Source organism: Malania oleifera, chromosome 1 (genome assembly GCF_029873635.1).
Source record: "Malania oleifera isolate guangnan ecotype guangnan chromosome 1, ASM2987363v1, whole genome shotgun sequence".
Taxonomy (NCBI): domain Eukaryota; kingdom Viridiplantae; phylum Streptophyta; class Magnoliopsida; order Santalales; family Ximeniaceae; genus Malania; species Malania oleifera.
The window spans coordinates 54,713,644-54,726,422 of NC_080417.1; the positions used below are offsets into that span (position 1 = coordinate 54,713,644).

Genomic DNA, 12,779 nt, shown 5'->3' on the forward strand with positions numbered 1-12,779 from the left:
GGATGATGAAAGCAAATTGATAACAAAACTGAATGTATTGAATTCAGGGGGAGTGTTATGTCATATTGCTTATATCATGATTGTTTCCCTATTAATAAATGCAGATAATTTTCAATTGGTATCATGAATTAAATTTTCAATTGGTATTGATTCTCAATTGGTATCATAAATTTCAAATTGATATCACGAATTCGATTTTAAATCGGTATTATAAAATCAACAATTGAAATCTTGAATATTGTCTAAAGGAAAAAAGTTGTTAGTAATGAAGTTACAACTCATATACTTGAATGTTATAACACACTACACATGCTATATTGAAAAATAATAAATTGAGTGTGTTCATATGTTTGATACGCATGTTGGATGATGTGCTTAACATGTGATTTTACTTGAACTTAATCATTTTTTTTCCTTTTTGATGGATGTCAAAAAGGGGGGGGGGTGTTTTAAAGCAAAAATTGAGCATAGTATTGCAAATTGCAAAAACTGAGCATGAACATAATATATATCAAAAGGAGAAGTATTTGAAGTGATGAACATGATTGTAAAAGAGTTTTGAAATTAATATTGATCCTGCGAATATTGTTAAGATGATGCTTATTGAAAGGGGGACTCTTTTTAAGGCTCACTCCAATTTTGGCTTCGTATTTGTCATCATCAAAAAGAGAGAAATTGTTGGCCTTACATGGCTTAACATCTTGTTTTGATGCTAACAAACAAGTAAAACTTAACATGCTTTGTTTAAGTGATGTATTTTCATGACTTAATGATGAATGCAAGGTTAAAGAATTCATGAAAGCTTGTACATCAAATAAGGATGATTATATCAAGCTTGAAGCATAAAGATATAGCTTGAATATCATGAGAGCATGAGGATTAAAGAGAACTTGATGAAAGCTTAAAGAAAGATGAAGCAAGCATTAAGACCTCAATGATTTCAAGAATTGAAAATTTGAAAGAATCTATAGGAATTTTCATGTAAGTACTTCAAATAATTTCAATATGGATACATGAAACTCTTAGGTTAATTTATTGGACCTAGATACCTTTTAGCATACTTGGAAAATATTTTTATAATGTCAAAAATTATTTTAAAAATGTTAGAATCATTTTTGTAATGAAAAACACCAAAAAGAGGATTTTCCAATGCTGTTAATTTTTATACATCCGTATTAAGGTGTATTTTTCTCTATTGCAACCTCTTTATGTTAAAAAGTGTTCAACATGAAAGTTGTAGGATTTTCCCTTAGCCTTCATTTGACACCCAAATCATCAAATTTGGAGTCACACAAAAAGCGTTATGACCAAAATACTAAAGGATACTCGAAGTTGACAACAACCAGTAGACTGCCTGAAGCAGGACAGGCACCTGGGTGGTCAAGCCAGGCGACTGGCCATGTCCTGGTATGCGACTGCGACCCTACTGCCCCTTTAAAAATAACATGGTAGGCGACTGCCACAAACAGAATTTTAAAAAAACTCAACGGAAACATTTTTTAAATGGTTTGCTTGGGGCTCAAACTTTGTGAAAACTTGGGGAATACTCCAAGTCACTTAGGGATCAAGTTGCATACCTTTTAAAGTCTACAAATAAGGCTGAAAGATTGCTGAATAAAAAAACTAAGATCCAATAATCAAATTCAGCTATCAAATTCTCTAAATTGCTCTCAACACTCAAAGGCTCTTTCACTCACATCTTGTCTACGAAATTTTCTGAGGTCTTGTTGATTCAATCACCATCTTGTGCTACAAATTCTAAATCTTTCAATCATTGAAAGAATTAATCGGTGTTATACTTCATTGAGCTTCAAGTTAATTTCGATATTGTTATTTACTTTTAAGTATGTAGTTCTGAATTGTTGTACTAATAACCTCTTTGAGGAGCAAATTATTTGTACGCTTCTATTGGATTTATTTCTTATAGATTCACAATCCCAAGTATGGTTTGGATTGCTGGCTAAGCAAGGGGATAATGCTTAGAGAGGCGAGCTCTAGCCTAGTTAAGGAGTGACCGAACGAGGGGACATCATTTGCAGAAGGCGGGTTCTAGTCTTAACCAATGAGTGTTGTAAAGGTTTGTTCCGTCCGTTAAAGGAACAATTTTAGTGAATCCTTTGGTGGTTTTCCAAAGGCAAGGACGTAGGCTAGGTATAAGCTGAACCTCGTAAAAATTCCGGTCTCACTCTCTCTTTGCCTTACTCTTTATTTTTAGCATATTTAAATTGCGTGGATGGTTTAAATTGGAAATCATATATACTACAAAATCAAATCAACTGGAAGTCTAATTTTGATTTGGGTTGCGGAAACCGAAAAGGAGTACATTGGTTATACCATACCTTGTGGAAACCATGTGGGAGTACGTTACTTGATTAACAGCCCAAGGATAAATTAACTAATAGTTTAGTTGAGTTCTGAATATTGAGAATAATGTAGATATTGTATTGATTGGATGTTGTATTGAACGTCATATTGAAGAAGAAAAACAATCAATACAAGGCTTTGTATCAGTAAGTACAAATTTTATATACACAGGGCTTATATAAACAAATAAACTATTTTAAGTGCTGCAGGTAGCTTGTGCTTGGCAAATCATTTGGTTGTTTGTTTTCAAATTGTGGATGATTGGCTTGGTTACTTGAATGATTGATTACTTGTTTAGCTAAGCAGTAGTGTTGCTGATTGATTAAAAGAACTAAGTTTTTGTGTGATCAGTAAATCAAACAAACAATTGAAGAATTGGTTAAATGAAATAAAAGAAGTTTAAGGATAATTTAAAAGAATTAAAAGAAATTTTTATAATCCAATTCACCCCCCCCCTCTTGGGACTACACATTGCTTTTCAATCTTCCTACTAAAATGAATGTAGCAGTGCCTGCAATGCCAATAATATCAACATAAGAGAACTTTGCTGAACAACATAAGCGCTGACTGTGTAAGAAACAGAAAAGGGAAGGGGGAAGGGGGAAGGGGGCAATGAAGTAATGAACTTGTGTCATTCTTGTAACAAAAGGGGAAAAAAATGAAAATCACAACCTGACAAAGCCACAAGGGACCAATGGAAAGACGAAGCAAGATGATATAATCTAAACTAAATACGAGAAAAGAAATTAACATAATTACTGACTTAATGTTTTAATGGCAAAGAAAATTATGCAAATATGTCATGATAGGGAAGAAAATTTCTCTCCTTAAACTTCCATATGTAACTCATAAGTTCGATAGTTTGTAAAACTCTCCCTCCCCACGTTTGCATGCATGCGTTATGAATATTTATCTTGATCTTATACATGGTTACTAATACGCCTTTTGGTGTCTTCCTATCTTTAGATGTCCTGTGAAATAGCCTACCTAAGCCCATAAACTCAATATTTCTCATATAATTCCCAATCTCAACATCAGTGTCACCACTGAAAAACACTTGTGAGACTAAATACTTCCTGTTTTCAAAAAAGGAATTTAGTTAAGTGAAGGAAAAATTAAAGCAAGATTTAGTGATAAGACATCACCTTAGACAACAAAACAAAGGGGGAAATGTAGACAAAAAATAACATGACAAATCTTGGCAAAGTTTTCAATTAAAACAGTTAAGCATAATAAATAATTTGTTTCTCAACAATACTTGTTAGGCCTAAACAGCCAAAATATTAAATTCCAGATTTAAGTTTCATCCATCATTTTTAGGACATAAATTACAAAAATATTTCTTCTATGCCACTTTATCTCATCATTATCTAACCAAATTTTTTAAGCTTCACTATAGACTAGCTCTTCACTGTTTCATTCTTCCTCCCACAATACCACATAGGCACAAATATCATGGACTCTTCCTTGCCACTCTATGCCACACTTATTATATGAATTGTGTTTGCCTTAGCCGCTTGCTTGCTTCCATCTATGCCATTTATTAGAAACCACCTCAGCTCCCCTCCCCTACTCCCTGGGCCCCCAAGAGAAAAGAAAAAGAAAAAGAAAAAGAAAAAGAAAAAACAAAACAAGGCAATAAAAAAAGAAATAAAAAAGGGAGTGTTCTTTCTCAAGAGCTTATAAATACCACCCCAGAGCCTTCCCCTCGCCAAACCAAAAACCAACCATGAAGTTCTATGCCATCCTAGCTTACCTTTCTCTCCTCTGCATCGCCGGAGCCTCCGCTCAGCAATGCGGAGAGGCGGTGAACGGAACCCTCTGCGCCAACGGGCTGTGCTGCAGTCAATGGGGTTACTGCGGCACAACCTCCGCCTACTGCTGTGAGGGCTGCCAGAGCCAATGCACCTGCCAAGTCCCTCCGCCACCTCCCTACGTTCCGCCGCCCCCGCCTAGCCCCCCGCCACCGCCCCGCGCTTTATCCCCCAGCAGCCAGGCCCTTGAGTCCATCATTAGCGAAGATCTCTTCAACGAACTTTTGCTGCACCGTGCTACGTCACCGTGCGTAGGGGCGTTCTACACCTACGATGCTTTTATCCAAGCCGCCGGCAGGTTTGAAGAATTTGCAAACGCCGGTGACGAAGAGACTAGGAAAAGGGAGGTTGCGGCGTTTCTGGCCCAAACCTCGCATGAAACCACAGGTTATATAATTGATCAGTTTGCATTTCTGCCATTTCATATCATATTTAAAATGATATTTTTAGTGTATGCTTCCAGGAGACACTGTGCCTATCACACGCTCACAAAAGTTGGTGGGGAGTTACGAAAAAATAATAGGGAGGGTAATTCTTTTAAGAAATATTAATTTATTAAAATATTAATTGAAAACCATATCCTTCCTTCAAAGTATATAGTTCATGAGATATACACTCATTGATTTACTTGCAGCAAGTCAATTATTTGTCAAAGAAGTCATAAATTATATGTTTTTAATTACTGAAATGAAATTAAACGTATACTTCAGGTCCTATTTTTAATTTTTTAATAATTATAAAAGTATCATCTTCTAATATTAATTTTTAATATTAACAAAAAAATTGAGAAACAATAAAAAATAATTCTCAAATTTCATGCACATTTGTGTAAATATATATATATATATATATATATATATATATAAATTTGTATTATGTACTCATGAATTAATCGATGTCTTCAATTATTGGATAAATTCAGGAGGATGGGAAGGTGCACCGGATGGTCGATATTCGTGGGGTTATTGTTGGATTCGTGAAGGAGGCACCATCTCTCCTGACCAACTCGGCGATTATTGTGTTGCTAATGACCAATGCCCATGTGCACCTGGCAAGAAGTATTATGGCCGAGGTCCCATTCAACTTTCCTAGTAAGTAGTCATCTCAACTTAGAATACTATTTTTTCTTTGTTAGTGTTTAAAGAAGTACCTCATTTATAAACTCACTTATGTTATTTAATTACTAGAACATAGGAAATTAAATATAGTATTATAAAACAAATACACTTTATTCACATAATTCAAATTTCTTCACGCACGACATTCTTTATAATGTGTTGTAACAAAGCGATGCTAAAACATAATTTTTGCAGCAACTTCAACTACTGTCCGGCAGGGGATGACTTAGGTTATGATCTGCTAAATAATCCAGACTTGGTGGAGAATGATCCATACATATCTTTTGAGACAGCGTATTGGTTTTGGATGACTCCACAACCACCAAAGCCCTCGTGCCATGACATCATGATTGGTAACTACACACCGTCAGCTGCAGACATTGCAGCTGGTCGATACGGAGGTTTTGGGCTTTGCACCAACATCATCAACGGTGGCATAGAATGTGGTTGGGGCCACTCAAGCGAGCAGGAACAAGACCGTATTGGGTACTACAAAAGATATTGTGAAATATTAGGTGTGGACACCGGCAAGAACCTTAGTTGTGCAGACCAGCAACCTTATGGTTTGACCCTCAAGAAAAAGGGGACCAAAAGAGGTGGTTCCTATTCAAATCAGTAACTTTGAAGCTACATGTAGATCAAGCGAGCTACAAATTAATTTGAAGTTACATGTGGTTTAAGCTAGCTACATATTGTACTAAGAGTTTATGGCAACATGATGCATGTTCAATACAGTGAAATCTGTGGGAATAAGCAGTTGCTAAATATGTAGCCTATTATGACTAATAAATAAAATGAGGTGTTAATTAGTTAATTATATCATGATTTGTCATTTTATTTCAAAATAATCATCATAACCATCTTGGAATGATGTCTATCATTAATTATTCACTGTAAGAAAAAGTTTCCTAGGAGACATCTCAGCACAAGTAGTGTTAATTAGTTAATTATATCATGGTTCTAACTTTACTTCAAAATCATCATCATAATCATCTTCGAATAATTTCTATCACTAATTTTTTACTGAAAAAAAAAAAAAAAAGGTTCAATTTAACAAAACACACTATAGAAAAGAAAAAAGGCTTATTCCACCTCAAAAAACACAACAAAATATGCTTTTCATTTTCTCTGGTGCACTTTAGCACATATGAGCTATATAGTGTACTAAATATTGGTTTCTTGATTTTCTTTATCTCAATTTTCTTTTTCTTTTTCAATTGTTATTATTATTATTATTATTTTTAAAATTTGTTTTGGCATTCTAGAGATATAGATCTATCTTTAGAAGGTTTAGCCTAGGTATTGGAGCTCTAGACTAGAAACAAGCTAGGAGATGTTTTTGATAATGGTAAGTAACTATGGGAAGAAAGAGGGTATAAAAGGCCAATGACACTGTTATTTCCCCTGAGAATCCTTGAGTTTGTTGATGTTGAGTTTGTTTCCATGGAAATGCTTTACGTGTTCATTAATGTTTGAGCACTTAGCACACAATTGTAGTTGTTGCGGTTAAAATTTGGATTGATATTTTTTAACTTGATCATGACTTCATCATCTAGAAAAGATAACAAAAAGGACTTAGATGACGTAGGATATATTCTAAAAAAATCACTTCTATGCCTAAGTAAAAATAGTAGAAGCGTATGTACGGAATGACAACTTATTATTTACGTTTCCATATAATACTTAATATTTCATAAAATGATTTTCAAGTTTCACTACAAGAAATAAGGGTATTAGTGAAAGTTTGAAACTGTCACTAATACTAAAAAAACCGTCATTAATAGTATTAGTGATGAGTTTCTCAGTATTAGTGACGGTTCTAGTTTTGCCACCATATTTGCGGATACTAACACTTATTAGTGACGAAATATTTAAAACCTCACTAATAATGGAGTATTAGTGACAGAAACGAACCGTCACTAATAGCCTACGACCGTCACTATAAAATTGCACATATGGTTGGCTCAACTTAGTCACTAAAGCACATGTATTAGTGACGAATTTAATAACCGTCACTAATATGACTCTAATAGTGACGGTCAAGAAACTGTCACTAATAGTATACTTTTTAGTGACGATTATTAAAACTATTACTAATAATTGACTAGTAGTAACGATTATAGAACCGTCACTATTATTTGGCCCCCCATAAGGTTGATTCTATAGTGATGGTTTTGGTCATTTAGTGACCTAAACTGTCACTAATACTTCATCTTTCCATTATTAGTAATGGTTTTGCAAGCCATCACTAATGCTTTGAAAAAATTTAATTTTTTTTTTAAATTCATGTAAAAACTTTTAATTACATTTTAAAATACATAAAATTGAACCAGAATTACTAAAACCTTCATAAATTATTAAAATTTAAAATACAAATTGTTCAAAATTAAAATACATACAAGTACAAAATTCAAATTAAAATATAAAAATTAATTATCTTCAATTAACAAGAAATATAGGAAAATTAAAAAGTTGCTTGCATTATACCCGACTGAAGTGTGTGGCATCGTCGTAGTGTTTTGAGAGCCGTAAACCCTACAAAACAATAATTTCACAAGAAATTAGCTAGCTAGTGTACAATGTGTGAACATATATATATAACGACCCAAAAATTCTTGCCATTTTTTTTTTACCATGAAATTATATTACTCCGTTACTCCTAATAAAACTACTATAACATATCTATGCAACAGAAAACATAAACCATAATTAAAATACCAGAATTTAAGTATTATTCCCAAAATATACATACACATCACTCTAGAAACATCCCCCAGACCTCCTAGAATCTACTAAAAAATACATCTCCTTGAAACACTTACCCAGCTGACAGGACAGTAAAAATGTTTCCTTTATTTTCGAGTCTAATATGCTCATCTAGTTAGATTACCTGAAATATTTAAATTACTGGGATGAGACAACTTTCAGTAAGACGAAATATGTTATAATCAATGTGTGGTAAGTGAGTTTACATAAACAATATATTTTAACCAACTGAATCTAAACTAGCATGTAAGATAAAGTACAATATAACACACACCTATGTGGCTTAAAATTCAAATGTTTCTGTCCTTTCAATTTAATCATACTTTTACTAATTGTAAATATATCTACTGTTTTCTATAAATATATATATACATACTATTAGCTTTACCGTGATCCCAAGAGGGGGGTTGAATTGGTATTTTTAAAATTTATCTCCTAGGTATTCCTCCTAACAGTAGTATGTTCACAAGCCTATGGTCAATCTAGTGCAAATGATCTAAATACACCAGAAATTAAATAAAGCAGTTTAGATAATCATACAAGCACCAGAAAGCAGTAAAGAAAGGATGACACGCAGATATGTTATCAAGGTTCAGCCAACTACCTACGTCCCCGCCTTGGCTAACCAGCACAAGGATTATCACAATAACTTGCTCACTTAAATGGGTGGAACGGCACCTATACAAACCAGGTCAAATTACCACAGGGCTGACCTCAACCTTTACACCAATCCTTACCAGGCTGGATTATCGCCCCCTCAGGCCATGCCTGGAATCTCTCAGGTATACAATCAAACGGTACAATATATGAGTGCTTTCACGTAAAGCAAATTTGTACCACAAATGCGCACAAACACATATGATTTAATAATGTAAGCTCAATGTGGTCTAAACAGTTTAACTCTCAAAGATGTTTTCTATCAATGTAGTGAGTACGTGAGAGTATCAATAATAATCTGTGTATCTCAAAATATTCAATCAAACATGTTTACACATACCACCAAGCAAGCCTCAAGAATATCAATCAGAGAATATCTCAATCACACAAATGTGTATATGCTTGGATTGCAAAATAGATAATCTTTGTTTTCGGCAAATGATATAAATACTTCTTTAAATATTACCACAAAGATTAGTGTAACAAGTACAAATATCTTTTCACAAATAGTTCAATAAATTCCACAAGATATTTGAGTAAGCTTGAAATATGTTTTTGCAAACCAAAAACAAATATAAACTTCCAAAGATATTGCAATGATAATGCAACGCTCGGAAGTTTACCACAAGTCTTCTTAGGGTAGGCTTATTAGCAAAGCCTCCCAAGAGAACTTAGGTTATGCTCTAGAGAGAAAAATCGATTCAACCACTTCAAACAATGACAGCAAAACCTATTAGAATATACACTCAAAGCACTTACAAATGATTTTTGAACTTGAAGAAGTAAGCTAGAGTGTTTTTAAGAAAGGTTTGAGCAAATGGGAATCAAAAGAAAGTATTTTTGCTTGAAAGAGATTTTCTTAATCCTTTTTGCTAAGCGATGCTTAATCCACCAAATGAAAGAGTATATATAGACATACTGAAAATTTTGACTGTTGGGGACCTATTAGGGATTGTTAGAAAAGATTAATGACATTTAAATCAATTTAACCCTGTTTAAAACATTTAACCACGGTAAAAAAATAGGAGCAACCCGAGAGGTCCGGTCGACCAGAAATGGTTCGGTCGACCAGGTCTCAAATGGCTCGGTCGACAAGGGGACTTTTGAACTGAAAGGCTCGGTTGACCGGAGAGGGCGATTTCCCAATTTTTTGAGTTTCGGTCGACCAGGGCATTTTGAACTGCCTGGTTCAGTTGACCAGACCGCTGGGAAATCTCCCGAGAACCCTTCGATCGACCAGGTAATTGTAGTACAAAAGTTCTCCATCGACCAGATGGTCAACTGTTGACCCAGGAGGGTTTCGGTCGACCAGGGCCTTTTGAACTACAAGTTTCGGTCGACAGAGTGGTCAATCTTTGACCCAAAGGAGCTTCGGTCGACCAGGCCCTTTTGAACTACCTTTGTTGGTTGACCTGGTGGTCAAACTTTGACCTAGGATGTCTTCGGTCGACCAGGCCAAAATGAACTGGCTTGGCTGGTCGACCGAAAGTGCATCGTGTGTGCATTTTGGTCCCGTTTTGAAACAAACAAGCCCTATTCAAGTGCCTAGAAAATATATGTGAAAGTGTGAGTGTTCTAGAGGCACTTGGGGTCCAATTTGAAAACACCGAAAAAGTCCGGTGTTGGTCGACCAAAGGGTACACCCTAAGGTCTTTCTATGGTCATTTTCTCATTCATGGTTTGTTTGAGCTTACAAAATAAATCATGCATGTGATGTGTGTGCTTATTACTAACTGAATACTCTAATTACTATTACAGACAAATTCACTAAGATTATTACAATTAAGATCAAGAGTTTGTCTTCAAGCTTTTAAGCTTTCACGTGCCATTGATGATATACTAATATGAACCTGCACATGAACTAGATATTTATTAAATACAAGAGTATTTGTCATTATCAAAACCAGAGCGTGACCTATAAGGTCAACACATACATAAATATGAAAACTTCCATAAATGGATGTATGTCATGATTTAACCTCTCATGACAGAGTTGTGCAGCCTCTAAGCAAGACTTAACACTGGTTGGCCTACCAAGATAAGTCAACTGGAACCTCTGTCGTCAGATTGGCCACCTTAAACCAAACTATTGGGGAGCCTGCAATCTCTCCTAAGGCACGGTCAACTATTCATAAAATCTACACACTATCTGAGATATGTGGTTGCACTCTAAACTAAAATAGTTACGGTACCGTGCTCTTAAATCTGAATTGTTCCATTAGGGTCTGATACTGTATAATATTAATTTATATATATCTTACTATTTTACCGTGATTCTGTTTCAACTATAATAACCATAACATTGTAAAAGCTTATCTGAATAAATTGTAATATCTGATTTGAATAAACTGTAATATCTGAACGTTATGGTTCTATAATATGAATATCATGGTATTCTGAAAATGCTGTAAAAATATTTTTGTGGGTATACTGTAAATCATGATTCTGTAAATTTTGTAAAACATATTTCTGTACATATGTACTGAAAATCATGATACTATGAAAGTTGTGCAAATTCTATACTGAACTGATATTTACTCATGCCACACAATTAAATGAATAAAACCCATATGCTAAAACCCATATTTTCTTGTTAATAAAAATAATTTATGATATGAGGAACTATCTTGAAAACATATACTTTCATACCTTTAAAAATCTAGAATTCTTGTCCCAAAATACATATTTTTTATTACTAAAAATTCCTAAAATTACTAGCATAGCATATTTCCCTTACTTGATTCCTCTAAAGCCTACTAAGCTCTAAATCTACACCCCTGCAACGTTTGAAGCTCAAATCAATCAACCCAACTCAGAAAGATAACTATACTCGCCTTCCCTAGGCTTACATATTTCTTCATCGATAAAATTCCAAACTACTATTTATTTGTGAACATTACTGAGTTATTGAATAAATACTGGGTGGGATTCTCAACCCATGCATGCAGTGTTCAAAAACCCAAACCCTGAAATCACAACACCCGAATTTAATCAACTCGGATTCGAGTATATTTCCATCTAACACAAAATCTAGGTTCAGAATACCCTACTAACTATAAAATAACCTACTTACCTTGATTTTGGGATTGTGCCTAAACTTCTCAAACCAAAATTTTGCTCTGGTGAAGTTGTAGAGAATCTCCCCAGGATTATCGTGGTAGCTTCTGATCGTCGAACCTAGGAAAAACAGGGTTGTAGTCTTAGAAAGAAGGTAGAGAGAGAGAGAGAGAGAGAGAGAGAGAGAGAGAGAGAGAGAGAGAGAAAGAGAGAAACAAGAAATCTCACTGAAAATTTGATTTTTTGTATATATATATATAAACTGCTGCCACGTGGCTTCGTCGACGAGACACGTAGACTCATCGACGAATCGAGGAAGAGAGTTTATCAACAAAGGTGACGAGTTCGTCAATGAACCAAAGGGTCAGAGTTCCCCTCTTTCGGTATCTCTTCATCGATGAGACATTGGGATTTGTCCACGAACCATACAAGGGAGTTCGTCGATGAAACCAAGGCGTTCATCAACGGACCCTGCTTTGTCCATTTTGAATTTTTCTTTCTCTCTATTATATAATTGTTATTATTTTTCGAGTCTCTACATTATCCATTCCTTATAAAATTTCGTCCTTGAAATTTGCTAGTTGTGTTATACACCATCCTCTAAGGAAAATATGCTACTTATTTTATTAATTACCCTCACTTATGGTAGAGAAATACTGTGGTTACAATTACAGTTCTGGAAGATTATAATAAAAAATCAAAATTTCTCCCATAACCAAATATATCCTATAAACCAAAATACAACTATATACATTAATTACCCTGCACTATATAGATGATGTTGATTTTATTAAACAATACTGATTTTATATGAACTATTATCTTCCTTTTCTTGTCTAATACCGATCCTCAGCGAATAGATGTGGGTACTTCTGTCGTATTTCCTCCTCAAGCTCCCACGACACCTCCTCTATTGCATGATTGCTCCACAGGACATTTACTAATGAAATTTTCTTGGTGCGCAACCCCTAGTTTTTTTCTATCTAGAATTTGCACTAGTGTT

The 12,779-nt window shown here is 34.6% G+C and overlaps 1 protein-coding gene across 1 annotated transcript; it reads left to right on the top strand.

Moving 5' to 3' along the window:
* The first annotated feature begins 4,093 nt into the window (after positions 1–4,093).
* LOC131150925 (basic endochitinase-like) lies at positions 4,094–6,003 on the top strand. The gene is made up of 3 exons (XM_058102007.1): positions 4,094–4,565; positions 5,101–5,269; positions 5,492–6,003. Exons 1-3 carry the CDS (start codon positions 4,094–4,096, stop codon positions 5,913–5,915), a joined length of 1,065 nt encoding a protein of 354 aa, XP_057957990.1. The 3' UTR covers positions 5,916–6,003.
* The last annotated feature ends 6,776 nt before the right edge of the window (positions 6,004–12,779 follow it).

Bases quoted from the DNA above. Each gene is read 5' to 3' on its own strand.
- LOC131150925 (XM_058102007.1), top strand. From the start codon at position 4,094: ATGAAGTTCTATGCCATCCTAGCTTACCTTTCTCTCCTCTGCATCGCC. The intron at 4,566-5,100 runs GTTATATAATTG...GGATAAATTCAG, and splicing joins AACCTCGCATGAAACCACAG to GAGGATGGGAAGGTGCACCG. The intron at 5,270-5,491 runs GTAAGTAGTCAT...TAATTTTTGCAG, and splicing joins GGTCCCATTCAACTTTCCTA to CAACTTCAACTACTGTCCGG.